This window comes from Aythya ferina (genome assembly GCF_964211825.1).
Source record: "Aythya ferina genome assembly, chromosome: 37".
NCBI lineage: Eukaryota > Metazoa > Chordata > Aves > Anseriformes > Anatidae > Aythya > Aythya ferina.
In genome coordinates, this window is record NC_140334.1 from 120658 (window position 1) to 144659 (window position 24002).

General features: G+C 52.6%; 3 protein-coding genes and 3 long non-coding RNA genes across 8 annotated transcripts in view; 3 read left to right on the top strand and 3 right to left on the bottom strand.

Moving 5' to 3' along the window:
• Positions 1 to 545: 545 nt before the first annotated feature.
• LOC311426079 (uncharacterized protein) lies at positions 546 to 1669 on the bottom strand. Of its 3 annotated transcripts, none has more exons than XM_084502239.1 (2): positions 1252 to 1669; positions 546 to 943 (listed from the first exon to the last, which is right to left on the bottom strand). In XM_084502239.1, exons 1-2 carry the CDS (start codon positions 1666 to 1668, stop codon positions 581 to 583), a joined length of 780 nt encoding a protein of 259 aa, XP_084358365.1. In that variant the 5' UTR covers position 1669; the 3' UTR covers positions 546 to 580. The 3 variants fall into 3 exon arrangements, with proteins under 3 accessions (XP_084358365.1, XP_084358364.1, XP_084358363.1); XM_084502238.1 differs by having other exon boundaries at positions 546 to 738; positions 1047 to 1669; XM_084502237.1 differs by having other exon boundaries at positions 546 to 881; positions 1013 to 1669.
• Positions 1670 to 2131: 462 nt separating this feature from the next.
• On the top strand, positions 2132 to 2985 carry LOC311426084. Its single transcript, XR_014686588.1, has 2 exons — positions 2132 to 2535; positions 2618 to 2985. It is a non-coding gene; the product is annotated as an uncharacterized lncRNA (long non-coding RNA).
• Positions 2986 to 4994: 2009 nt separating this feature from the next.
• Positions 4995 to 6597, bottom strand: LOC311426083. Its single transcript, XR_014686587.1, has 2 exons — positions 5680 to 6597; positions 4995 to 5211 (listed from the first exon to the last, which is right to left on the bottom strand). It is a non-coding gene; the product is annotated as an uncharacterized lncRNA (long non-coding RNA).
• A 119-nt stretch (positions 6598 to 6716) lies between these two features.
• On the top strand, positions 6717 to 19564 carry FUS (FUS RNA binding protein). Its single transcript, XM_084502231.1, has 15 exons — positions 6717 to 6829; positions 8480 to 8504; positions 8614 to 8768; positions 8845 to 8986; positions 9059 to 9234; positions 11718 to 11898; positions 13201 to 13235; positions 14313 to 14345; positions 15321 to 15427; positions 16884 to 17013; positions 17089 to 17190; positions 17272 to 17392; positions 17487 to 17617; positions 17692 to 17845; positions 19336 to 19564. The coding sequence occupies exons 1-15, from the start codon at positions 6817 to 6819 to the stop codon at positions 19373 to 19375; spliced, it is 1545 nt and encodes a 514-aa protein (XP_084358357.1). The 5' UTR covers positions 6717 to 6816; the 3' UTR covers positions 19376 to 19564.
• On the bottom strand, positions 17852 to 19326 carry LOC311426082. Its single transcript, XR_014686586.1, has 3 exons — positions 19044 to 19326; positions 18248 to 18834; positions 17852 to 18113 (listed from the first exon to the last, which is right to left on the bottom strand). It is a non-coding gene; the product is annotated as an uncharacterized lncRNA (long non-coding RNA).
• Positions 19565 to 23175: 3611 nt separating the features above from the next.
• The window catches only part of PRSS8 (serine protease 8), a gene marked incomplete at both ends in the record, with an annotated part of 5793 nt that continues 4966 nt past the window's right edge, over positions 23176 to 24002 (top strand). Inside the window, 1 exon segment of the mRNA XM_084502280.1 lies at positions 23176 to 23183. Coding sequence (XP_084358406.1) covers positions 23176 to 23183 — 8 coding nt within the window.

A 24002-nucleotide genomic window follows, 5' to 3' on the forward strand; every position in this document is an offset into this window, starting at 1 on the left:
TTGGGGGGGGGGGAGGGGAGGGAGGATGAGGAGGGGGAGGGAGGAAGGCTGCGGGGGGAGGGGGGGCGGCTCGCGCCCGAAATGCGTCGTCTGCCTCCTCGGGGCCTTCATCTTCATCATCATCGTCATCTTCCTCCTCCTCCTCATCGTCTTCCTCCTCGTGGCCTTCATCATCATCATCTTCCTCCTCAGAGCCTTCATCTTCCTCCTCGGGGCCTTCATCTTCATCATCATCGTCATCTTCCTCCTCCTCATCATCATCATCTTCATCTCCGGGGCCTTCATCTTCATCATCATCGTCATCTTCCTCCTCCTCAGGGCCTTCATCAGCATCATCTTCCTCCTCAGGGCCTTCATCTTCCTCCTCGGGGCCTTCATCATCATCATCGTCATCTTCTTCCTCCCTGGGGCCTTCATCTTCATCATCATCATCATCATCTTCATCCCTGGGGCCTTCATCTTCCTCCTCCTCATCATCATCTTCCTCCTCGGAGCCTTCATCTTCATCATCATCATCATCTTCCTCCTCCTTGGGGCCTTCATCATCTTCCTCCCCGGGGCCTTCATCTTCATCATCATCTTAATCTCCGGGGCCTTCATCTTCCTCCTCCTCCTCCTCGTCTTCCTCCTCAGGGCCTTCGTCTTCATCATCATCATCATCATCTTCATCCCCAGGGCCTTCATCTTCATCCCCGGGGCCTTCATCTTCATCATCATCGTCATCTTCCTCCTTGGGGCCTTCATCTTCCTCCTCCTCCTCATCTTTCTCCTCGGAGCCTTCATCTTCATCGTCATCTTCCTCCTCCTTGGGGCCTTCAGCATCATCGTCTTCCTCCTCGGAGCCTTCATCTTCCTCCTCCTCATCGTCTTCCTCCTCCTCAGGGGCCTTCATCTTCATCATCTTCCTCCTCAGGGCCTTCATCTTCCTCCTCGTGGCCTTCATCTTCCTCCTCCTCCTCAAAGTCTTCCTCCTCGTGGCCTTCATCATCATCATCATCTTCCTCCTCCTCAGGGGCCTTCATCATCATCATCTTCCTCCTCTGGGCCTTCATCTTCCTCCTCCTCATCATCATCTTCCTCCTCGGAGCCTTCATCTTCATCCTCCTCATCATCATCTTCCTCCTCGGGGCCTTCAGCATCATCATCATCCTCCTCGGGGCCTTCATCTTCCTCCTCAGGGACCTTCATCTTCCTCTTCAGGGCCTTCATCTTCCTCTTTGGGCCCTCCATCCTCTTCCTCACAGCCTCCACCTTCCTCCCCACCCTCCTCTTCCTCAGGGCCTTCCTACTCCGCATCACTTCCCGCCTCCTCCTCCTCCTCCTCGGGGCCTCCATCTTCATCCTCCTCCTCCTCCTCCTCCTCCTCCTCCTCCTCCTCCTCAGGGCCTTCATCCCCATTTTCGGGGCCCCCATCCCCATTTTCGGGGCCCTCATCTTCATTTTTGGGTCCTCCAGCCCCATTTTCGGGACCTTCATCCTCCTCTTCTTGGCCTTCATCCTCATTTTCGGGGCCTTCATCCTCTTTTTGGCCTCCATCCTCTTCTTTTTTCCCTCCATCCCCATTTTCGGGTCCTCCAGCCCCATTTTTGTGTCCTCCATCCCCATTTTTGGCCTCTTCACCCTCATTTTTTGGCTCTTCACCCTCATTTTTTGGCTCTTCACCCTCATTTTCGGCCTTTTCACCCTCATTTTTGGGCGCTCCCTCCTCCGTTTGGTTGCAGCAGGCACAATCGGAGCGGTGCGCGGGCTGCGCGTCGCGCCGCGGCCCGTAAAAATCTACAAAAAAACCACCAAAACCACCAAAACCCCTATAGGACCTTCCTATAGGGGTTTTTCGACCCTTTTGGGTTATAAAACCGGGGATTTTGGGGTCTCACCTAACAGCCCCGGCTCTTCCAGACCGGCCAGGACGCGGAGAAGGACCCGGCAGCTTGCGTCGCCCCGAGCCAAGGCCAACGCCAGGAGCCTGCGGACCCAAGGGCGACCCCCCGGGGGTCCCAACGCCGCCTCCTCGCTGGGTTCCAGCTCCCCGGCTTCCCGCAGCCCCTCCAGGATTTGGGATCCCGGCACCCGCAGCAGCCGATCCTCCAGAGCCCGGCCCTGAGCCCGGAGCTGCGCCGTCATGGTTAGGGTCATGGGGAGGGGGAGAGGAGGGGTCCTATATGGGAGGGTCGGCCCTATAGGAGGAGTGGGAGTTGTCGGTATAGGGCTCAGCCCTATAGGAGACACCGGGGAGTCTCCCCCATAGGGCTCAGCCCTATACGAGGCACCAGAGAGTCTCTTCTATAGGGGTCAGCCCTATAGGAGACATTAGGGAGTCTCCCCCATAGGGCTCAGCCCTATATGAGGCACTAGAGAGTCTCTTCTATAGGGGTCAGCCCTATAGGAGACACTGGGGAGTCCCCACTATAGGGTTCAGCCCTATAGGAGACACTGGAGAATCTCCCCCATAGGGCTCAGCCCTATACGAGGCACTAGAGAGTCTCTTCTATAGGGGTCAGCCCTATAGGAGACACCGGGGAGTCCCCACAATAGGTCTCAGCCCTATACAAGACTCTAGGGAGTCCCCACTGTGGGGCTTGGCCCTATAGGAGACATTAGAGAGTCTCTTCTATAGGGTTCAGCCCTATAGGAGACACTGGGGAGTCCCCACTATAGGGTTCAGCCCTATACGAGACCCTAGGGAGTCTCCCCCATAGGGTTCGGCCCTATACGAGGCACTAGAGAGTCTCTTCTATAGGGTTCAGCCCTATAGGAGACACTAGAGAGTCCCCTCTATAGGGTTCAGCCCTATAGGAGACACTGGAGAATCCCCACTATAAGGCTGAGCCCTATATAAGACACTGGAGAATCTCCCCCATAGGGCTTGACCCTATAGGAGACACTGGGGAGTCCCCTCCATAGGGTTCAGCCCTATATGAGACACTAGAGAGTCTCTTCTATAGGGGTCAGCCCTATAGGAGACACCGGGGAGTCCCCACAATAGGTCTCAGCCCTATACGAGACCCTAGGGAGTCCCCACTGTGGGGCTCAGCCCTATAGGAGACATTAGAGAGTCTCTTCTATAGGGTCCAGCCCTATAGGAGACACTGGGGAGTCTCCCCCATAGGGCTCAGCCCTATAGGAGACATTAGAGAGTCCCCACAATAGGTCTCAGCCCTATAGGAGACACTAGAGAGTCCCCTCTATAAGGTTCAGCCCTATAGAAGACACTGGAGAATCCCCACTATAAGGCTGAGCCCTATAGGAGACACTGGAGAATCTCCCCCATAGGGCTCGGCCCTATAGGAGACATTAGAGAGTCCCCTCTATAGGGTTCAGCCCTATATGAGGCACTAGAGAGTCCCCACTATAGGGTTCAGCCCTATACGAGACCCTAGGGAGTCCCCACAATAGGGTTCAGCCCTATAGGAGACACTGAAGAATCCCCACTATAGGGTTTAACCCTATAGGAGACATTAGAGAGTCCCCACTGTAGGGCTCAACCCTATACGAGACACTAGAGAGTCCCCTCCATAGGGCTTGGCCCTATAGGAGACACTAGAGAATCCCCTCTATAGGGCTCAGCCCTATAGGAGACCCTGGAAACCTCCCCTATAGAGGGGCTCGGCCCTATAGACCCCAAAGATTCTCCACCATAGGCATCAGCCCTATAGGACCCCCCTCATGGGAGCCCAGCCCTATAGGACCCCCCCCATAGGGGCCTACCCCTATAGGAGCCCCCAACACCCCCCTATGGATGCCTGTACCACCCCACCAGCCCTATAGGGGGCTCAGCCAGACCCTATAACACCCCCCCAAATCACCCCAGGGCCCTATAGCCCCCATAACGCCCCCCCCCCACCATCTCCCTACCCGCTGCCGGCCCCTATAGCTCCCCACGCCGCGCCGGCCCCTATATGGCCCCTACGGCCCTATATGGCCCCCCCCCCGGGGGTATTTTTAGCCCTGACCTTTACGGGGCTGAGCCCTGCTGGGAACTGGGAGTGGGGGGGGCACAGCGGGGCCATTTTGGGCCCCCCCAGGCCACAAAAAGGGGGTTGGGGACCCCCGGGTGCCCCCCCCCGGGTGCGCCTTGTGCCCCTCCCCCACATTTCCCGCCATTTTTAACCCCCCCCCTCACATTTCCCGCCATTTTTAAACGGTTTTCTTCACGTTTCCCGCCACTTTTAACCCCCCCCCTCACATTTCCTGCCATTTTAAACGCCCCCCCCCTCAAGTTTCCCGCCATTTTTAACACCCCCCTCAAGTTTCCCGCCATTTTTAACGGTCTCTCCTCACATTTCCTGCCGTTTTTAATGGTCCTTTTCAAGTTTCCCGCCCTTTTTAACGGTTTATCCTCACATTTCCCACCATTTTTACCCCCCCTTACATTTCCCGCCATTTTTAAACGATTTTCTTCACGTTTCCCGCCACTTTTAACCCCCCCCGCATATTTCCCACCATTTTTAATGCCCCCCCTCAAGTTTCCCGCCATTTTTAACCCCCCCACACACATTTCCCGCCATTTTTTAACGGGTTTCTTCATGTTTCCCGCCATTTTTAATGGTTTCTCCTCACATTTCCGCCATTTTTACCCCCCCCCTTCACGTTTCCCACCATTTTTAACGGTTCTTCTCATGTTTCCCGCCATTTTTAAACGGTTTTCTTCATGTTTCCCGCCCTTTTAACCCCCCCCCCTCAAGTTTCCCGCCTGTTTTTAACGGTCCTCTTCACGTTTCCCGCCATTTTTAACGGTTCTGCTCCTGTTTCCCGCCCTTTTTAACCTCACCACAGACATTTCCCGCCATTTTTAACGGTTTCTCCTCACATTTCCCCTCATTTCCCGCCCTTTTAACCCCCCCCCCAAATTTCCCGCCCTTTTTAATGGTTTCTCCTCACATTTCCCGCCATTTTTAACGGTTCTGCTCCCGTTTCCCGCCATTTTTAACCTCCCAACAGACATTTCCCGCCATTTTTTAACGGTTTTCTTTATGTTTCCCGCCATTTTAACCCCTCCCCTCACATTTCCTGCCATTTTTAAACGGTTTTCTTCACGTTTCCCGCCCTTTTAAACGCCCACCTCACGTTTCCCGCCCTTTTTAACGGTTTCTCCTCATGTTTCCCACCATTTTTAACGGTTTTCTTCACGTTTCCCTCTGTTTTTAACAGTCCTCTTCACGTTTCCTGCCACCTTTAACAGTTCCGCTCCTGTTTCCCACCCTTTTTAACCTCCCCACAGCCATTTCTCGCCAATTTTTTACGGTTTTCTTCACATTTCTCGCTCTTTTAAACTCCCCCCTCACATTTCCTGCCATTTTTAACGGTTTTCTTCACGTTTCCCACCATTTTTAACAGCCCCCCTCCCATTTCCCTCCCTTTTTAACCGTTCCGCTCCCGTTTCACACCATTTTTAATGCCCCCCTCCATTTCCCGCCATTTTTAACGGTTCCTCCCCACATTTCCTGCCATTTTAAACGCCCCCCCCCAAGTTTCCCGCCCTTTTTTAACGCCCCCCCTTCAAGTTTCCCGCCATTTTTAACGGTTTCTCCTCACATTTCCCGCCATTTTTACCCCCCCTTCACGTTTCCCGCCATTTTTTAACGGTTTTCTTCACGTTTCCCGCCCTTTTTAACGGTTTCTCCTCACGTTTCCCGCCCTTTTTAACGGTTTCTCCTCACGTTTCCCGCCCTTTTTAACCTCCCCACATACAGGAGTGAGGGGTCTATAGGGGTTTCTATAGGGTCCCCGTGAGGGAGGGCCCCTAGGAGGCTGCTATAGGGTCCATAGAAGGGACTAAAGGGCCCATATGGGGTCCCTATGGGGTCCCTATGGGGTTCCTATGGGGTCAGAATAATCGAAGGGTCCCTATGGGCTTCTATAGGATCATTATAAAGGACTGAGGGTCCCTATGGGGCTTCTATAGGGCCACATAAGGGGGTAAGGCTTCTATATGGGGTTCTATAGGGTCCATTAAAAGGGAGCAGGGGCTCCATATGGCTTTCTATAGGGTCCCTATGAGGGACAACCCCCATGAGGCTTCTATAGGGCCCCTATAGGGGTCTGAAGGGCCCCTATAGCTTTCTATAGGGCCCCTATAGGGGTCTGAAGGTCCCCTATAGCTTCCTATAGGGGTCTGAAGGGCCCCTGTAGCTTTCTATAGGGTCCCTATAAGGGTCTGAAGCCCCCATAGCTTCCTATAGGGGTCTGAAGGTCCCCTATAGCTTTCTATAGGGTCTCTATAAGGGTCTGAAGGCCCCCTATAGCTTCTTATAGGGGTCTGAAGAGCCCCTATAGCTTTCTATAGGGTCCCTATAGCTTCCTATAGCTATAGGGGGCCGGTGCAGGTACGTACGGTCTCTATAGGGTCCCTATAGGAGCGGGGGAGGGGTCTCCAGCGGCCTTCTATAGGCTCCCCGTGACGCAGCAGCCCCTATAGGGCCCCTATAAGGCACCAGGAGCCGCCCCCATCCCCCCCCCCCATCCCAACCCCTAATGGTTCCGCCCGCCCTCCTGGCCACGCCCCCTCCGCTCAGACCACGCCCCCCTCCGCGCAGACCACGCCCATCCTTCCCCAGCCGCTCCATCCCAAACCACGCCCCCTCCTCCGTGACCACGCCCCCTCCTTCCCCCCCCCCATCTCCTCAATGGTCCCGCCCGCCCTTCGGGGCCCCTCCTCACCCCCGGACCGTACCAAGGAGCCCTGGAGGGGGGGGATGGAACCAACCCCCCCCCCCTTAGCAATGGCACGTTCCGGCCGAGCCTATAAAGGGCGGGCGGGGGGCGCAGTGCGGCCGCCACGTGGAGGGGGAAGCGGCGGAGCAGGGCGGCACCGCCATGGCCTCCAACGGTACGGGGGGCGCGGGGGGGGCCCAAAAACCCCCCTAAAACCCCGGGGGGGAGGGCCCAAAACCACCCCCAAAATCCCAAGGGGGGGGTCCCACAAACCTCCCCCTCTTAGCGCCGTGGGGGGGGGGGTCCCGCAGCATCACCGGGGGGGGGTTTACGCCCCGTTATACCCTGGGGGGGGCACCTCCGTTCTTTATATATTCAGGGTTTTTAGCCGCTGTGCTGATTTCATACGTTTTTTACCACAAAATGGACCGATTCCCGTGGTTTTCTGGCGTTTCCGAGTGGTTTTTTCATTGTGATGCGCTGTGGGGGCGATGGTTCCTTTGTTCGTTTTAACCGGGCGGGTTAATTGGTGGGTAATCCCTCACCGCGCGGGGTTTATTTTTCATTTCCAATCTTATTTTACCGCCATCCGCTTTATTAGGGTAAAAAATCACGATTTCGGTTTATTTCTGAGGTGCTAAGAAACAAAAGGGCGCGGTGAGTGCGGGGCGGGGGGGGGGGGGGGCGCAAACAAAGCGCGGCGCCGTTCGGCCTCCACTCGGCGGGACCACCGACCCCCAACCCAAAACCCACCAAAAAAAACGAGGAGAAAAGCCGTTTTTGAATTATTCTAGCTTTTATTGAGGAAATTTGGAGCCCCCCCCGGCGTGTAACGGGGCCCGGTAACGGCTCCCCCCCCCCCCCCTTCCTCCCCGGCGGCCATTTTGTGGGGCGCGGCTTTTGCAGCTGCGCCACCGCCGCCATTTTAGGAGCGGGGCGCGCGCGGCGCATGCGCGGCGGCGCTGCCGCAGTCCGCCATCCGGGTCCCCACCCCCTAAAAACCACCGTTTTTAACCCCCTTTTAGTTGATAAAACCCGCTTTTTGCGCGTTTAAGAGAAAGCTTTCCCTCTGTTGAAGCGTTCCGGAGGGAAAAATGTGGGTTTTAAAGGAAAAATCCTGTCAGTTTTGAGCGAGGGAAGTGAGCGAGCGGGAAAAGGAGGCGGCGAGCCGCCATTTTAGACGCGGGAGGCTTGAAAAGGAGCAAAAAAACTTCCTATCTAACGAGGCATTTGAGGAAAAATAAAGGAATTTCAATTTTTTTTCTACGTATATAGGCGTGGCTTATTAATTAAGGTCTTGTTGTGGTGAAACATAGCCGCAGGGTAATGATTTCCAGCTTCTTCCTGCTTCATAGCGCGCCATACATTGATATTTCCCCCACTCGAACAATGAAAAACTTAAAATCTCGATATATTTACCTCATGTCTCCACGTGTTTCAGTGCATACGTGTTAATTCAGCTTTTTGATGTGTAAACACGTGCGTTTAACGGCTGAATTTGATGATTTTTGAGGTGTTTTCTAATCCAAACGACCCTATATTGTATATTGGGGGCATGATTGTGTATAAACACGGCGTGTGTGAGGTAGAATATACAAATTTTTATTTATATATTTAGCTGAAATTGCGGTTGTGGCGTTTTGAATGGTTAATTGTGGATGCGTGTACGCGTGGCTTTGTTTAATTGTTAGATAAACAATTAAAGCTATAGTTTAGTGAGTTTAATTAACATTTATAGCAATATATAGATGCTTATGTATTAGGATATGTGCGTAATTATGCTTATAAATAATTAATGATGTTTTTGGGGGGCTTTTCCCTGCAGATTACAGCCAGACGGCGACGCAAAGGTACATCCCTCCCCCCCCGCTCCCTTCTGCCTCATGTCTACTTCAAAACACCTCCCAGCAAAGAGCCTTTTGGGGCGAATAACGGCTTTTTTGGGCTTTTTCCCTGCAGCTACGGCGCTTACCCGACCCCGCCGGGCCAGGGCTACTCGCAGCAGAGCAGCCAGCCCTACGGGCAGCAGAGCTACAGCGGCTACAGCCAGTCCGCCGACACCTCCGCCTACAGCCAGAACAGCTACAGCTCTTCCTACGGCCAGACCCAGAGCAGTGCGTCCCCAAACACCCCTCCCTTCAATCTATTTTGGGTCCAAAACGTGGTTTTGATGGATTTCTCGCCTTCCAGGCTACAGCACCCAGTCCACCCCTCAAGCCTACGGCAGCACCAGCGGCTACGGCAGCAGCCAGACGTCGCAGACCTCCTACGGGCAGCCCTCCTCCTACCCCAGCTACTCCCAGCCGCCGGCCGCCAGCTCCTCCACCGGCAGGTAACCCCTCGCATCCCCTTTTTCCCCCTCAAAACCTGGATTTTTGGGTCCGAAAGTGGCTTTTTCTCGCAGTTATGGGAGCAGCTCGCAGAGCTCGAGCTACGGCCAGCCCCCCAGCAGCGGTTACGGGCAGCAGTCGAGCTACAGCAGCCAGCAGCAGAGCTACAACCAGCAGTCCTCCTACAACCCCCCGCAGAGCTACAGCCAGCAGAGCCAGTACAGCAGCGGCGGCGGCAGCGGTGGTGGATGTGAGCCCCAAACCCCTTCCTTAAACCCATTTGGAGGCCAAAAACCTGTTTTTTTTGCCTTTTTCTATCCGTATTTTTGAGTTGTAAACCTCTTCGCATCCGTATTTTTCTGTTCTCAACCTCTTTCTATCCTTATTTTTGAATTTTCTGCCTTCTTCTATCCTTACTTTTGAATTTTCAGTCTTCTTGTCCTTAGTTTTGGATTTTCATCCTCTTTATATTCTTGCTTTTTGATTTGTTAGCCTTTTTTCACCCTAATTATTTTATTTTCAGGCCCTTTCTGTCCTTACTTTTGAATTTCCAGCCTCTTAGTGTTCTTATTTTCGAATTTTCAGCCTCTTTATATCATTATTTTTGATTTTTTTTTAGGTTCTTTATATTCTAATTTTTTAATTTTTAGATCTTTTATGTATTTCGTTGTGTTTTCATTCTCTTTATATCTTTACGTTTGAGTTTCCAGCATTTTTCTTATTTTTGAATTTCCACCCTCTTCATGTCCTTTTTAATTTTCAGCCCCTTTATGTAGTTCTTCTTGGATTTTCAGCCTGTTTGCATCCTTATTTTTTAATTGTTGGCTTTTTCATATTATAATATTTGAATTTCCAGTCTCTTTTTATTCTTATTTTTGAATTCTCAGTCTTTTTCTGTTCTTATTTTTGAATTTCCAGCCTTTTTCTATCCTCATTTTCAATATTCAGCCTCTTTCAATCCTTTTTTTTGAATTTTAATTCTCTTTACATTCTTACTTTTTTATTTTTTGGGCTCTTTTTATCCTCATTTTTTACTTTCCAGCCTCTATAGCTGCTTCTTTTTAAATTTTCAGCCTCTTTCAATCCTAATTTTTTAATGTTCAGCCCGTTTATGTGTTTCTTTTTGGATTTTCAGCTTGTTTCTGTCCTTATTTTGTAGTTTACAGTCTCCTTGCATCCTTACTTTTTAATTTTTGGCCTTTTAATATTCTAATTTTTGAATTTCCATCTGTTTTTTATCCTGATTTTTGAATTCTCAGCCTCTTTTTATCCATATTTTTTGAATTTCCAGTCTCTTTCTCTCCTTCCTTCCGGATTTCCAGCCTCTTTTCATCCTTATTTTTGAATTTTCCGCCTCTTTCTATCCTCATTTTCAGTTTTCAGCCTCTTTCAGCTTTTTTCTTTCGATTTTTAATCCTCTTTACATTCTAATTTTTGAATTTCCACCCTCTTTATGCCCTTATTTTTGAATTTCCACCCTCTTTATGCCCTTATTTTTGGATTTCCAGCCTTTTTCTCTCATTATTTCTGATTTTTCAGCCTCTTTTCATCCTTATTTTTGAATTTCCAGCCTCTTTTTATCCATATTTTTTGAATTTCCAGTCTTTTTCTCTCCTTACTTTTGGATTTCCAGCCTCTTTCTACCTCATTTTTGAATTTCCAGCCTCTTTTTATCCTTAGTTTTGAACTTTCAGCCTTTTTTTCTCCTTATTTTTGAACTTTCAGCCTCTTTTTATCCTTATTTTTGAATTTCCAGCCTTTTTTTATCCTTATTTTTCAACTTTCAGCCTGTTTTTATCCTTATTTTTGAATTCCAGCCTCTTTTTATCCATATTTTTTGAATTTCCAGTCTTTTTCTCTCCTTACTTTTGGATTTCCAGCCTCTTTCTACCTCATTTTTGAATTTTCCGCCTCTTCCTACCTCATTTTTGAATTTCCAGCCTCTTTTTATCCTCATTTTTGAATTTCCAGCCTCTTTTTATCCTCATTTTTGAATTTCCAGCCTCTTTTTATCCTTAGTTTTGAATTTCCAGCCTCTTTTTATCCTTATTTTTGAACTTTCAGCCTCTTTCTCTCCTTACTTTTGGATTTCCAGCCTCTTTCTACCACATTTTTGAATTTCCAGCCTCTTTTTCTCCTTAGTTTTGAACTTTCAGCCTTTTTTTCTCCTTATTTTTGAACTTTCAGCCTGTTTTTATCCTTATTTTTGAACTTTCAGCCTCTTTTTATCCTTACTTTTGAATTTCCAGCCTCTTTTTATCCTTAGTTTTGAACTTTCAGCCTCTTTTTCTCCTTATTTTTGAATTTCCAGCCTCTTTTTATCCATATTTTTTGAATTTCCAGTCTTTTTCTCTCCTTACTTTTGGATTTCCAGCCTCTTTCTACCTCATTTTTGAATTTCCAGCCTCTTTTTATCCTTATTTTTGAACTTTCAGCCTTTTTTTCTCCTTATTTTTGAACTTTCAGCCTCTTTTTATCCTTATTTTTGAATTTCCAGCCTCTTTTTATCCACATTTTTCAGATTCCAGTCTTTTTTCCTCCTTACTTTCAAATTTCCATCCTTTTTACCCCCTCACTTTTGACTTTCCATCCTCTTCCCCCCCTTTATTTTAAATTTTCCACCCTTTTCCTCTTTCCTTCTTCAACTTTCACCCTCCTTCCCTCCCCTTTTTCCATCCTCGCCCTCTTTTTTTCCCTTTTTTCCTCATTTTTCCCTTTTTTTCCCCCTTCCAGCCAGCAGCTACGGCCAGGAGCAGTCGTCCATGAGCGGCGGCGGCGGCGGTGGCTACCAGGAGCAGAGCGGTGGCTACGGAGGGGGCCAGCAGGAGCGGAGCCGCGGCCGGGGCGGTTACGGCCGGGGGGGCTACGACCGTGGGGGCCGTGGGAGCCGTGGAGGCCGAGGAGGCAACCTGGGGTAGGTTTCCTGGGGCTTTTTCGGGGGAAATTTGGGGAAAAAAAGAGCCTAGGGGGGAAAAATTTGAAAAAATTAAGGGAGAGGGAATGGTTTTGGGGGTTTTCCCTCAAAAAAAAAAGCTAGATTTTAAGCAAAATGAGGGGAAAGAGCCCCGAAAGGTTGAAGAGGTTTTAAAGGGGGGCGCTGCGGAGGCGCACGGAGCGGTAAGAGCCCCCCCTCCCCTCGCAAAATGGGGGGAAAAAGGGTGTTTTTGGGGAAAATGCTCAGCAAACCTGGTTGCGAAAGGTCGCTCGTAGCCTCTCTGGTGCCTGTCACGGTGGGGGCACGTGCCCCGGGTTTAAAAAGGAAAAAAAGAGTTAAAAGAGTAAAAAAATGGTTTGTTTTGAGGTCACTGCAGAAAAAAAAAACAAACAAAAATGGCGAGTTTTGGGTGTTTTGGAAACTTTTTAATGCCGATTTCTGGGTGAGACTTGGACTCGAGTGTCTCGGTGGTGTCCCGGTGCACGAAGGGAGGAGGATTTGTAAAGAAAAAAGACAAAAAAAAAAAACCAAAAGTGATGGTTGATGTAAAAAACTGAAGGTTTTGGGTTTGCGCATGTGTCCCTGCCACGTGGTTTTGGGCTAAAAAGCGGCGCTTTTGGGGCGGAAAGGTGAGTATTGGCGGGGGCGAGCCGCGTTTGCTTGTTTTTTGTCTTGCCGCTGCTGTTGTGCCTGTTAACAAACTCTGCGTTTTGTGTGCTGCAGGTGTGAAAGGCAGCGAAACTTTCGCAATTCTCCGCCTTTTTCCGCAGTTTTGGGGTTAAAAATGGCAGAAAAGGGGAAAAAAATAGCAAAAAAAAAACGCAGAAAGGGACAAAAAAAAATGAAGAGAGAGAGAGGAAAAGGGGAGGGGGGGAACGTCCTGGTGGGCTCAGCTTGGAAGCAGGGGGGAGATAAACGAAAAAAAACCCCCGAAATTGGGCGAAAATCTTCCGTTTTTTTTTAACGAGGACAGAAAGCTCAAAGTAGCGATTTTTGGAGTGGCGAAAAAGCCGGGGTTTTCACTTTTTTTTGCCCCCCCCCCCCCCTACTTGGCCGGAGAAAAAACCCGGCTGCTGCGTGGAGGAACGACGCCGGCGGACGGAGCCCCCCGAAAAGCGGGGAGGGGGCTTGAGGAAGGAGGAAAACTACTCAAAAGGCGCTGGTTTTACCCCGAAACGAGCCCCGTTTTTTCCTAAATCCCGGGAATTAATCAAAAAAGGCCAAAAAAAACTAAAAAAAATTAAAAAAAAAGCTTCATTATCTTCTAATTTATCTCCTCAGCGGTGGTGAGCGTGGTGGCTTCAATAAATTTGGTGGTAAGTCGCAAGAGTTCAGCATTTGAACCCAAAAAATGCACAGAATGCTACTAAAAAAAAAGTGTATTTTGATGTTTGGCTAGTTTTTTAACCCCTTTTCTCCGCAAACAGCGCGGGGGCCGGGCGTTTTGGGTTGAAAAAGTCCCAAAAAAGTGCTCCCCCCCTGTCGGGAATGCCGCGGCAAAAAAGGAGCGCCGGCCGGAGACGACGTTTAGCAGGCTGCGTCTTGGGTGTAAAAGTGTCTTTTTTGGGCAAAAAATACCAACCAAACCCCACGGTCGAGCGTGTGTGCTAAAAAAGCAGAAACGGGGGAAAAAAAGACAACTCTTGGCTTACAAAAACGGTGTTTTTTTGGGGTTGAACGAGCTGGTTTTCAGCAAAACAAAAAAAAACGGTTGCATGTGGTTTTAAAAAAAAAAGCCAAAAAAATAAGGTTTGGTGCGTGGTTCTGGGGCAAAAACCTACGAAAACCCGCAATTTTGGTGCAAAGTGCCGGTGACCTGAGGTTGCTTTAAAAAAAAAAACACACGTAAAATGGTCTAATTGACATTTTTCCCCCCAAAAAACGGGGAGCGGTGAGGTGGTGAGCGCTGCAGTGTACCGATAAAAAAAAACGTGTCTTGGTTTTACCGATTCCGAGAGTTTTCGCACCGGTTTTGGAGGGGTTTGCTGAACCTTGGTGTTGCTGGTGGTGCTTTTAAAGGCGACAAAATTCTCAAAAAAAGCGTGTTTTCACCAAAAAGTGGGGGAAAAAAAGCCAAAAAAAATTCAACCCCGGGGGCGGCGAGCCGTCGCGCCTCGGTTTTGGGATGAAAATCCGAGAACCGGCGAGCGGCGGCGCCGGCCTCCGTTTCGAGGGCGAGCGACGTGAAAAAAAAGGCGGTTCCGGGGACCAAAAAAAGCGGTTTTTCGCCCCAAAACGGGGCCGGGGGCGAAGGGGGGTGGAAACTGAGTTTTTTCGGTGGTTTTTGAACCGATTTTGGGGGGTTTCGGGGTGGGGGTGGTCGGGTGCTTCCCCCGGCCCCCCCCTCGTGGCTAATTAACGCTTTGGTTTTTAATTTTTGCATGTGCTGAAAGGACCCCGGGACCAAGGGCCGAGGCACGATCCTGGTAACGAGCGGGCTAACGAGGGGAAGGGGCTAATTAAGCTGAATTTGGGGGAAAACGGGGCTAATTAGGGGCTAATTAGGGGCTAGTTAGGCCGTTAGGAGTCAAAAGATTCAAGAATTGAAGGGCTGGTGGGCTAATTAAGGGGGTTGAGTTGATTAAGATGGTTAATTAAGGGTCTGCTGAGGTTATTGAGGGTCTAACGAGGCTAATTAGGGGTCTAATTAGGCTAATTGAGGGAAGGGGGGCTAATGAGGATGCAAATTGGGGAGAAAAGGGGCTAATTTGGGGGTGATGAGGCTGTTAGAAGTTCAAGTGTTTGAGTTTTTAAGGGGTGGTGGGCTAATTACGGGAGTTGAGTTGATTAATATGGTTAATTAAGGGTCTGTTGAGGTTATTGAGGGTCTAACGAGGCTAATTAGGGGTCTAATGAGGCTAAGGGAACGGGGCTAATGAGGATGCGAATTGGGGAGAAAAGGGGCTAATTTGGGGGTGATGAGGCTGTTAGAAGTCAAAGTGTTCAAGTTTTTAAGGGGTGGTGGGCTAATTAATGGGGAGGAGTTAATTAGGAAGGTTAATTAAGGAGTCTAATGAGGCTAATTAAGGGAATGGGGGCTAACGAGGCTGCAAATTGGGGGAAAAAGGGACTAATTTGGGGGTGACGAGGCTGTTAAGGGGTTAAAATTCTTCAGGGATGGCGCGCTAATTAAGAGGAACGGGTTAACGAGGTTAAGGGACTTGATTAGGAAGGCTAATTAAGGCTCTGGGGTTAATGAAGGCTCTAACGAGGCTATTAACGGGGTTAACGAGAGGCTAGCCTCGGATGTGACTCGCGGGGTTAATGAGCTAACGAGGCCGCCCGGCTTCCTAACGAGTGACCAGGGAGGGGCGTGGGGGGGCAATTAACGAGGCGGCGGCGCTAACGAGCGGCGGGGCTAATTAGCGGCGGCGCTAACGAGCTTCCCTCCCCCGGGGCAGGCGAGCAGGATAACTCGGACAACAACACCATCTTCGTGCAGGGGCTGGGCGAGAACGTCACCATCGAGTCGGTGGCCGACTACTTCAAGCAGATCGGGATCATTAAGGTCAGCTTGGCGTGTTCTTGGCGTGTTCTTAGCATGTTCTTAGCGTGTTCAGCCCCTTAGCGTGTTGAGGCGTGTTTCTAGCAAGTCCTTTAGTCTTCAGGCTTATAGGATGGGCTCATACATGATATATGTGCACATGCCCATAATATATCACGATTCTTAGCGTGTTCTTGGCATGTTTTAGCGTGTTCTTAGCATGTTCTTAGCATGTTCAGCTCCTTAGCGTGTTGAGGCGTGTTTCCAGCAAGTCATTCAGTCTTCAGGCTGATGGGATGGGCTCATCCATGAAATATGTGCACATGCCCATAATATATCTCGATTCTTAGCGTGTTCTTAGCATGTTTTAGGATGTTCTTAACATGTTAAACCACCTTTAACATGTGCTGAGGATGGATTGGTGTTAACATGCTAAGAACATCACCCCACATCCTTAGCGTGTCCTCAAACATTTCACCCTGGACCACCACCCCATGCCCTTAGAGTGTTGCTAGCGTGTCCTGAGCGTGTCCTTAGCATGTTCTTAGCATGTTAAACCACCTTTAGCATGTTCTTAGCATGTTCACACCAATCCATCCTCCACACATCACCCCACATCCTTAGCGTGTCCTCAGACATTTCACCCCAGCCTGCCACCCCACGCCCTTAGCATGTCCTTAGCATGTTCTTAGTATGTTAAACCACTTTTAATATGTTCTTAGCATGTTAACACCGACCCATCCTCATCACATCACCCCACATCCTTAGCGTGTCCTCAAACATTTCACCACAGCCCGCCACCCCACATCCTTAGTGTGTCCTTAACATGTTTTAATATGTCCTTAGCATGTTCTTAGCATGTTAATCCATCGTTACCATGTTCACACCCATCCATCCTCATCACATCACCCCACATCCTTAGCGTGTCCTCAAACATTTCACCACAGCCCACCACCCCACATCCTTAGCGTGTCCTTAACATGTCCTTAGCATGTTTTAGCATGTTCTTAGCATGTTAATCCATCGCTAGCATGTTCACACCCATCCATCCTCATCACATCACCCCACATCCTTAGCGTGTCCTCAAACATTTCACCCCAGCCCACCACCCCATGCCCTTAGCGTGTCCTTAGCATGTTTTAGCATGTTCTTAGCATGTTAATCCATTGTTACCATGTTCACACCCATCCATCCTCAGCACATCACCCCACATCCTTAGTGTGTCCTCAAACATTTCACCCCAGCCCGCCACCCCACGCCCTTAGCATGCCCTTAGCGTGCCCTTAGCATGTTTTAGCATGTTCTTAGCATGTTCAACCACCTTTAGCATGTTCACACCGATCCATCCTCATCACATCACCCCACATCCTTAGCGTTTCCTCAAACATTTCACCCCAGCCCGCCACCCCACGCCCTTAGCGTGTCCTTAGCGTGCCCTTAGCGTGTCCTTAGCGTGTCCTTAGCGTGTCCTCCCCCGCAGACCAACAAGAAGACGGGGCAGCCCATGATCAACCTCTACACGGACCGCGAGACCGGCAAGCTGAAGGGGGAGGCCACGGTCTCCTTCGACGACCCCCCCTCGGCCAAGGCCGCCATCGACTGGTTCGACGGTAGGAACCCCGAAAAGAAGAGGACTTAAACCCAACCCCCCCTCCTCCTTTTGGGCTAAAAACCGCCTTTTTCAGGCAAAGAGTTCTCCGGCAACCCCATCAAGGTTTCCTTCGCCACCCGCCGCGCCGACTTCAACCGCGGCGGCGGCGGCGGCCGGGGCGGCCGGGGCCGAGGAGGTGAGCCCCCTATCCGCCCCTAAAACCCCCCGGGCGACCCAAAATCGCCCTTTTTTACCCCAAAAAACGCTTCCCCACCAGGTCCCATGGGGCGGGGAGGCTTCGGCGGCGGCAACAGCGGCTCGGGCGGCGGCAACCGCGGCGGCTTCCCCAGCGGCGGCGGCGGCCAGCAGCGGGCCGGCGACTGGAAATGCCCCAACCCGTGAGCGTTGCCCTAACTGGGACGAACTGGGAAGGACTGGGAGAGCTTCCCAGAGCCGGGGGGGAGGGGCTGATGACGTCATCAACCGTTTTAGGGCGTGCGAAAACATGAATTTCTCCTGGCGCAACGAGTGCAACCAGTGCAAGGCCCCCAAACCCGACGGCCCCGGCGCGCCCCACATGGGGGGCAAATACCCCGGCGGCGGCCGCGGGGGCAACCACATGGGTGAGTCCCCGAGCTCCTTTTGGGTTGAATTCCGCCTTTTTTGGGTCCGTTAAGAGCTTTTTTGGGTCCTGCAGGAGGCGGAGGAGGATTCGGAGAGGAGCGGCGCGGGGGGAGAGGAGGATTCGAGCGCGGCGGCTTCCGAGGGGGGCGCGGAGGAGAACGGGGAGGATTCCGAGGGGGGCGAGGGGGAGACCGAGGAGGCTTCGGGCCCGGCAAGATGGACTCCAGGTGAGGCCTAATTAAGCTAATTAGCGCTAACGAGGGGCTTCGTTAAGCTCCCGGAACCCTAACGAGGGTCTCATTAACTCCGTTAACTCGGAAACCTAATGATGACCCTGTTAACCCTAGATCCTACTGATGTCCTCGTTAACTCTGGCCCCTAACGATGTCCTCGTTAACCTAATTAGCACTAACGAGGGCTTCGTTAAGCCCCGGAACCCTAATGAGGGTCTGGTTAAGCCCTGTTAACTCTGAAACCTAATGGTGTTCCCGTTAACTCTGACTCCTACTGATGTCCTCGTTAACTCTGGCCCCTAACGATGTCCTCATTAACCTAATTAACGCTAACGAGGGCTTAGTTAAGCCCCGGAACCCTAACGAGGGTCTCATTAACTCCGTTAACTCGGAAACCTAATGATGACCCTGTTAACCCTAGATCCTACCGATGTCCTCGTTAACTCTGGCCCCTAACGATGTCCTCGTTAACCTAATTAGCACTAACGAGGGCTTCGTTAAGCCCCGGAACCCTAATGAGGGTCTCACTAACCCCGTTAACTCTGAAACCTAATGGTGTTCCCGTTAACTCTGACCCCCTACTGATGTCCTCGTTAACTCTGGCCCCTAACGATGTCCTCGTTAACCTAATTAACGCTAACGAGGGTCTTCGTTAAGCCCCCGGAACCCTAATGAGGGTCTGGTTAAGCCCCGTTAACTCTGAAACCTAACGATGGCCCCGTTACCTACTGATATCCCTGTTAACTCTGACCCCTAACGATGTCCTAATCAACCCTGACCCCTAACGAAGCTCTCGTTAACCCTGACCCCTGATGACCTCGTTAACCCCAACCCTCATTAACACTGCCCCCTAACGACGTCCTAATTAACCCCAAGCCCTAACGAAGTCCCCATTACCCCTGACCCCTAACGACCTCATTAACCCCAATCCTCATTAACCCCGACCCCTAACGATGTCCCAATTAACCCTGACCCCTAATGACCTCATTAACCCTGACCCCTAATGAAGCCCTCGTTAACCCTGATCCCTAACGACCTCATTAACCCCAACCCCTAACGAAGTCCCCAATTAACCCTGACCCCTAATGACCTCATTAAACCCCAACCCTCGTTAACCCTGTCCCCTAACGGCGTCCTAATTAATTAACCCCAACCCCTAACGAAGTCCCCATTAACCCCGACCCCTAACGACCTCGGTGACCCCTAATGACCTCATTAACCCCAACCCTAATTAACCCTGACCCCTAACGAAGCCCTCGTTAACCCCAATCCTCATTAACCCTGACCCCTAATGACCTCATTAACCCCTAACGACCTCATTGACCCCAACCCTCATTAACCCCTGCCCCCAACGACCACCCAATTACCCCCACCCCCTAATTAACCCCCCGTTACCCCTAATTAACCCCTAATTACCCCTAATTAACCCCTAATCACCCCTAATTAACCCCTAATTAGCCCTAACGAGCTTCCTCTCTCCCCAGGGGCGACCACCGGCAGGACCGCCGCGAGAGGCCCTATTGACCCCGCCCCCTCCGCCATTTTTTACTCCAAGCCCCGCCCCCTCGGGGCCTCGGCTCCGCCCCCTCGCGGCGCCGGCCCCGCCCCTCGAGGCGCTGGCCCCGCCCCCGGAGCCTTGGCCCCGCCCCCTCCCTGCTTTTAACCCTTTCCTCCCCCCGGGCCCAATTAAAAGCGCCTCGGGGGCTGACGAAGGCGGCGCCTGGCTCGTTAATTAGGGGGGGGGAGGGGCGTTAATTAGTGGGGGGAGGGGGGCCCCTAATTAGCGCTTCCGGCCCCGCCCCCTCGTTAGGGTTTGCTCGTTAAGGGCCCGGGGTGGGGCCCGGCCCCGCTTCCGGCCCCGCTGAGTCAGATGGGGGGAGGGGGGGGGCCCTATAGGGGATTGGGGGGCCCTATAGGGGGTGGGGGGGGGCCTATAGGGGTTACGGGGGGCCCTATAAGGTGTATGGGGACCCTATAGGGGTTAGGGGGGGCCTGTAGGGGGTGGGGGGGCCCTATAGGGGGGTGGGGGGATCATATAGGGGATGTGGGGACCCTATAGAGGGTATGGGATCCTATAGGGTGTGGGGACCCTATAGAGGGTGGGGGGGGGCTGTAGGGGGTGGGGGGACCCTATAGAGGGTATGGGACCCTATAGGGGTTAGGGGGATCTTATAGGGTGTGGGGGGATCATATAGGGGATGTGGGGACCCTATAGAGGGTATGGGATCCTATAGGGTGTGGGGACCCTATAGAGGGTGGGGGGGGGCTGTAGGGGGTGGGGGGACCCTATAGAGGGTATGGGACCCTATAGGGGTTAGGGGGACCTTATAGGGTGTGGGGGGACCCTATAGGGGATGTGGGGACCCTATAGAGGGTATGGGACCCTATGGGGGTTAGGGGGGCTCTATAGGGGGTGGGGGGACCCTATAGGGGAGTGGGGGGCCCTATAGGGGGTGTTGGGGACCCTATAGGGAGTGAGATCCTATAAGGGATGAGGAGACCCTATAGGGGGTGTTCCTGTAAGGGAGGGGGAATCCTTTAAGGGGTGGGAGACCCTATAGGGAGAGAAACCCTATAGGGGGCAGGGGGGAATCCTATAGGGGGTGTAGGGACCATAAAACAGGATGGGGGACCCTATGGGGGGAAATCCTATAAGGGAGGGGGAACCCTATAGGGGAAAGACCTGTAAGGGAGGGGGAACCCTATAGGGGATGTGGGAAATCCTACAAGGGGAGAGAAATCCTAAAAGGGTGGGGGTTCCTATAGGGGGAGGGGAGACCCTGTAAGGGAGGGGGGTTATAGGGGGACACCGCCGTGCCCCTATAGGGCAGAGGGGGGCCTATGGGGTGGGCTGGGTGCTGGAGGGAGGTGCTGACCCTATAAAACACCCTATATAGGGGTCATGACCCTATATAAGGTCCCTGACCCTATAGGGGGGCCCTGACCCTATATAAGGTCCTTGACCCTATAGGCGCCGACCCTAACAGCCCCTTTTTGACCCCAAAACACAGCCCTGACCCTATTATAAGGCGCCGACCCTATAGAAACCCCCCTACGGGGCCCCTATAGGGCCCCATAAACCCCTATGGGGCCGCCGAGGGGGCGTGGCTACGAGGGGTGGGGCGTGGCCACCGGGGGAGGGGGCGTGGCCTCGCTGCCAGCGAGGCGCCCAGGTAGAAAGGGGCCGGGGGGGCGTGGCCAGGTGGGGAGGGGGCGTGGCCAAAAGGGGGGCCCCCCACAACCACGCCAGGTATGCGGATGGGGGGTGGGCGTGGCCGGCTGGAATGTGGGCGTGGTCTCGCGGGAGGGCGTGGCTATAAATAAGGGGGGCGTGGCCAGGTGGCGGCAGGTGCCGGCGGCGCGGCCACGGCGCCATGGGGGGGGGGCCGGGCCCGGGCTGGCTCCGGGGCTGTCGCCGATCGCGTCCCTGTCGCCGACACGCGGCCTGTCGCCGACTCTGTCGCTGTCGCTGGGCTCGGCCCGGCTTCCTGCTGGCGGTGCTGCTGCTGCTGGGGGCGCCCGGTGAGGGGAAAAAGGGAAAAAATGAGGAAAAAAGGGGGGAAAAAGGGGGGAAAAAAGGGCGGGAACGTGAGGAGAGGGGGGGTTCTGAGGGGATTTGGGGGGTTCTGAGGGGATTTGGGGGATTTTGAGGGGATTTGGGGAAATTGTGAGGGGATTTGGGGTGTTATTGGGGATTTTAAGTTTATATAAGGGGGTTTTGAGGGGTTTTGGGGGTAATTGTGACAGGATTTGGGGTGTTTGTGAGGGGATATAGGGATTTTAGGGGGGTATAAGGGGATTGTGAGGGGTTATGGGGTGTTTGTGAGGAGATTTGGGGGATTTTGAGGGTTTATTGGGGAATTGTGACAGGATTTGGGGTGTTTGTGAGGGGATTTAGGGGATTCTGAGGGGATATAGGGAAATTGTGAGGGGATTTGGGGTGTTATTGGGGTTTTTAAGTTTATATAAGGGGGTTTTGAGGGGTTATGGGGTGTTTATGAGGGGATTTGGGGGGTTTTGAGGGTTTATTGGGGAATTGTGACAGGATTTGGGGTGTTTGTGAGGGGATTTGGGGGATTTTGAGGGGATATGGGGTGTTATTGGGGTTTTTAAGTGTATATAAGGGGGTTTTGAGGGGTTACGGGGGGAATTGTGACAGGATTTGGGGTGTTTGTGAGGGGATATGGGATGTTATTAGGGATTTTAAGTGTATATAAGGGGTTTTTGAGGGGTTTTGGGTGTTTGTGAGGGGATTTGGGGGATTTTGAGGGTTTATGGGGGGAATCGTGACAGGATTTGGGGTGTTTGTGAGGGAATTTAGGGGATTTTGAGGGGATATGAGGTGTTTGTGAGGGGATTTAGGGGGTTTTTAAGAGTTATGGGCGAAATTGTGACAGGATTTGGGGTGTTTGTGAGGGGATTTTGGGGGATTTGAGGGGATTTTGGGGTAATTGTGAGGGAATTTGGGGTGTTATTGGGGTTTTTTACGTGTGTATAAGGGGGTTGTGGAGATTTAGGGAATTTTGAGGAGTTACGGGGGAACTGTGAGGAGATAACGGGGTGTTTGTGAGGGATTTTAGGGGATTTTGAGGGATATAGGGGGTTATTGGGATTTTTGAGGGGATATCGGGGGTTTTGAGGGGATATAGGGGATTTGGAGGGGTTATGGGGGTTGTGAGGGGATTTAGTGGGGATTTGGGGGAATTGTGCGGGGTTTTGGGGAATCTGTGAAGGGATTTGGGGGGTTAGTGGGGTTTGTGAGGGGATTTTGGGGGGTTCTGAGGGGAATATGGGGGATTTGAGGGGATTTGGGGGATTTTAAGGGGATATAGGGAATTGTGAGGGGATTTGGGGGGTTTTAAGGGAATAAAGCAGGATTTGGGGGATTTTGAGGGGCTATAAGGGATTTTGAGGGGATATGGGGGGTTATAGGGGGGCTATAGGGTGCTGGGGGGCTATGGGGGGCTTTTGGGGTCCTCTGGGGTCCCCTGGGCTTTTATAGGGTCACATTGGGGTCCCTTGGGGGGGGCATTGGGGACCCTAAAGGGCCACGGGGGGGCTACTGGGGGGGTTCTGGGGGCTACTGGGGGGGGTTCTGGGGACAAAGGGAGGGTCACCGAGGGGGTGGGGGGGACTTTGCCCCATATCCGGGTGCCCCCCCCAATTTCGTGCCCCTAAATGACGTCATTGCCCCCCCCCACCCCATAACAGGTCCTGGGGGGGCGTCGGAGGCGGAAGCCGGTGAGTTTTGGGGTGGGGGGACACGGGGGGGGGACACGGGGGGGGGACATGGGGACGTGTCCCATGGGCGCGGTGGCAGCCGGATGTCCGTGTAGGGACGGGGGGGGGATTGGGGGGGGTTTAGGGGGGTTTTGGGGGGGTTGATGGGGTTTGGGGGGGGTCCTGGGGGGGTTTATGGGGTTTGGGGGGGATTTGGGGGGGGTCCTGGGGGGCTTTATGGGGTTTGGGGGGGGTTTTGGGGGGTTTTGGGGGGCTTTATGGGGTTTGGGGGGGATTTGGGGTCCTGGGGGGGGGTTCTGGGGGTTTACAGGGGGTTATAGGGGGGTTTTGGGGGGGTTTATGGGGTTTGGGGGGGGATTTGGGGGGGTTTATGGGGTTGATGGGGTTTGGGGGGGGTCCTGGGGGGAGTTATGGGGTTTGGGGGGGGATTTGGGGTCCTGGGGGGGGTTCTGTGGGGTTTACAGGGGGTTAAAGGGGGGTTTTGGGGGGGCTTATGGGGTTTGGGGGGGGGATTTGGGGGTTTATGGGGTTGGAGGGATTTGGGGGGGTTTTGGGGTCTTTGGGGGGGGTTCTGGGGGGATTTATGGGGGTTTGGGGGGGATTATAGGGGGGGTTGGGGGGGTCTTGGGGGGGGTTTGGGGGTCCTGAGGGGGTCTTTGGGGGGGGTCTGGGGGGGATTTATGGGGGTTTGGGGGGATTGGGGGGGTTATAGGGGGGGTTTGGGGGGGTCCAGTGAACTTTGGGGGGGTCGTTAAGACTTTGGGGGATTTTTTGGGGTCTGGGGGGGGGATTTGGGGTTTTATGGGGGCATCTGGGGGGGATTTATTTTGGGGGGGGGGGGCTCATGGGTCCTGAAAGGGGGGCACTTTGGGGGGGGCCTCCCGGGACAATTTGGGATCGTGGGGGGGCC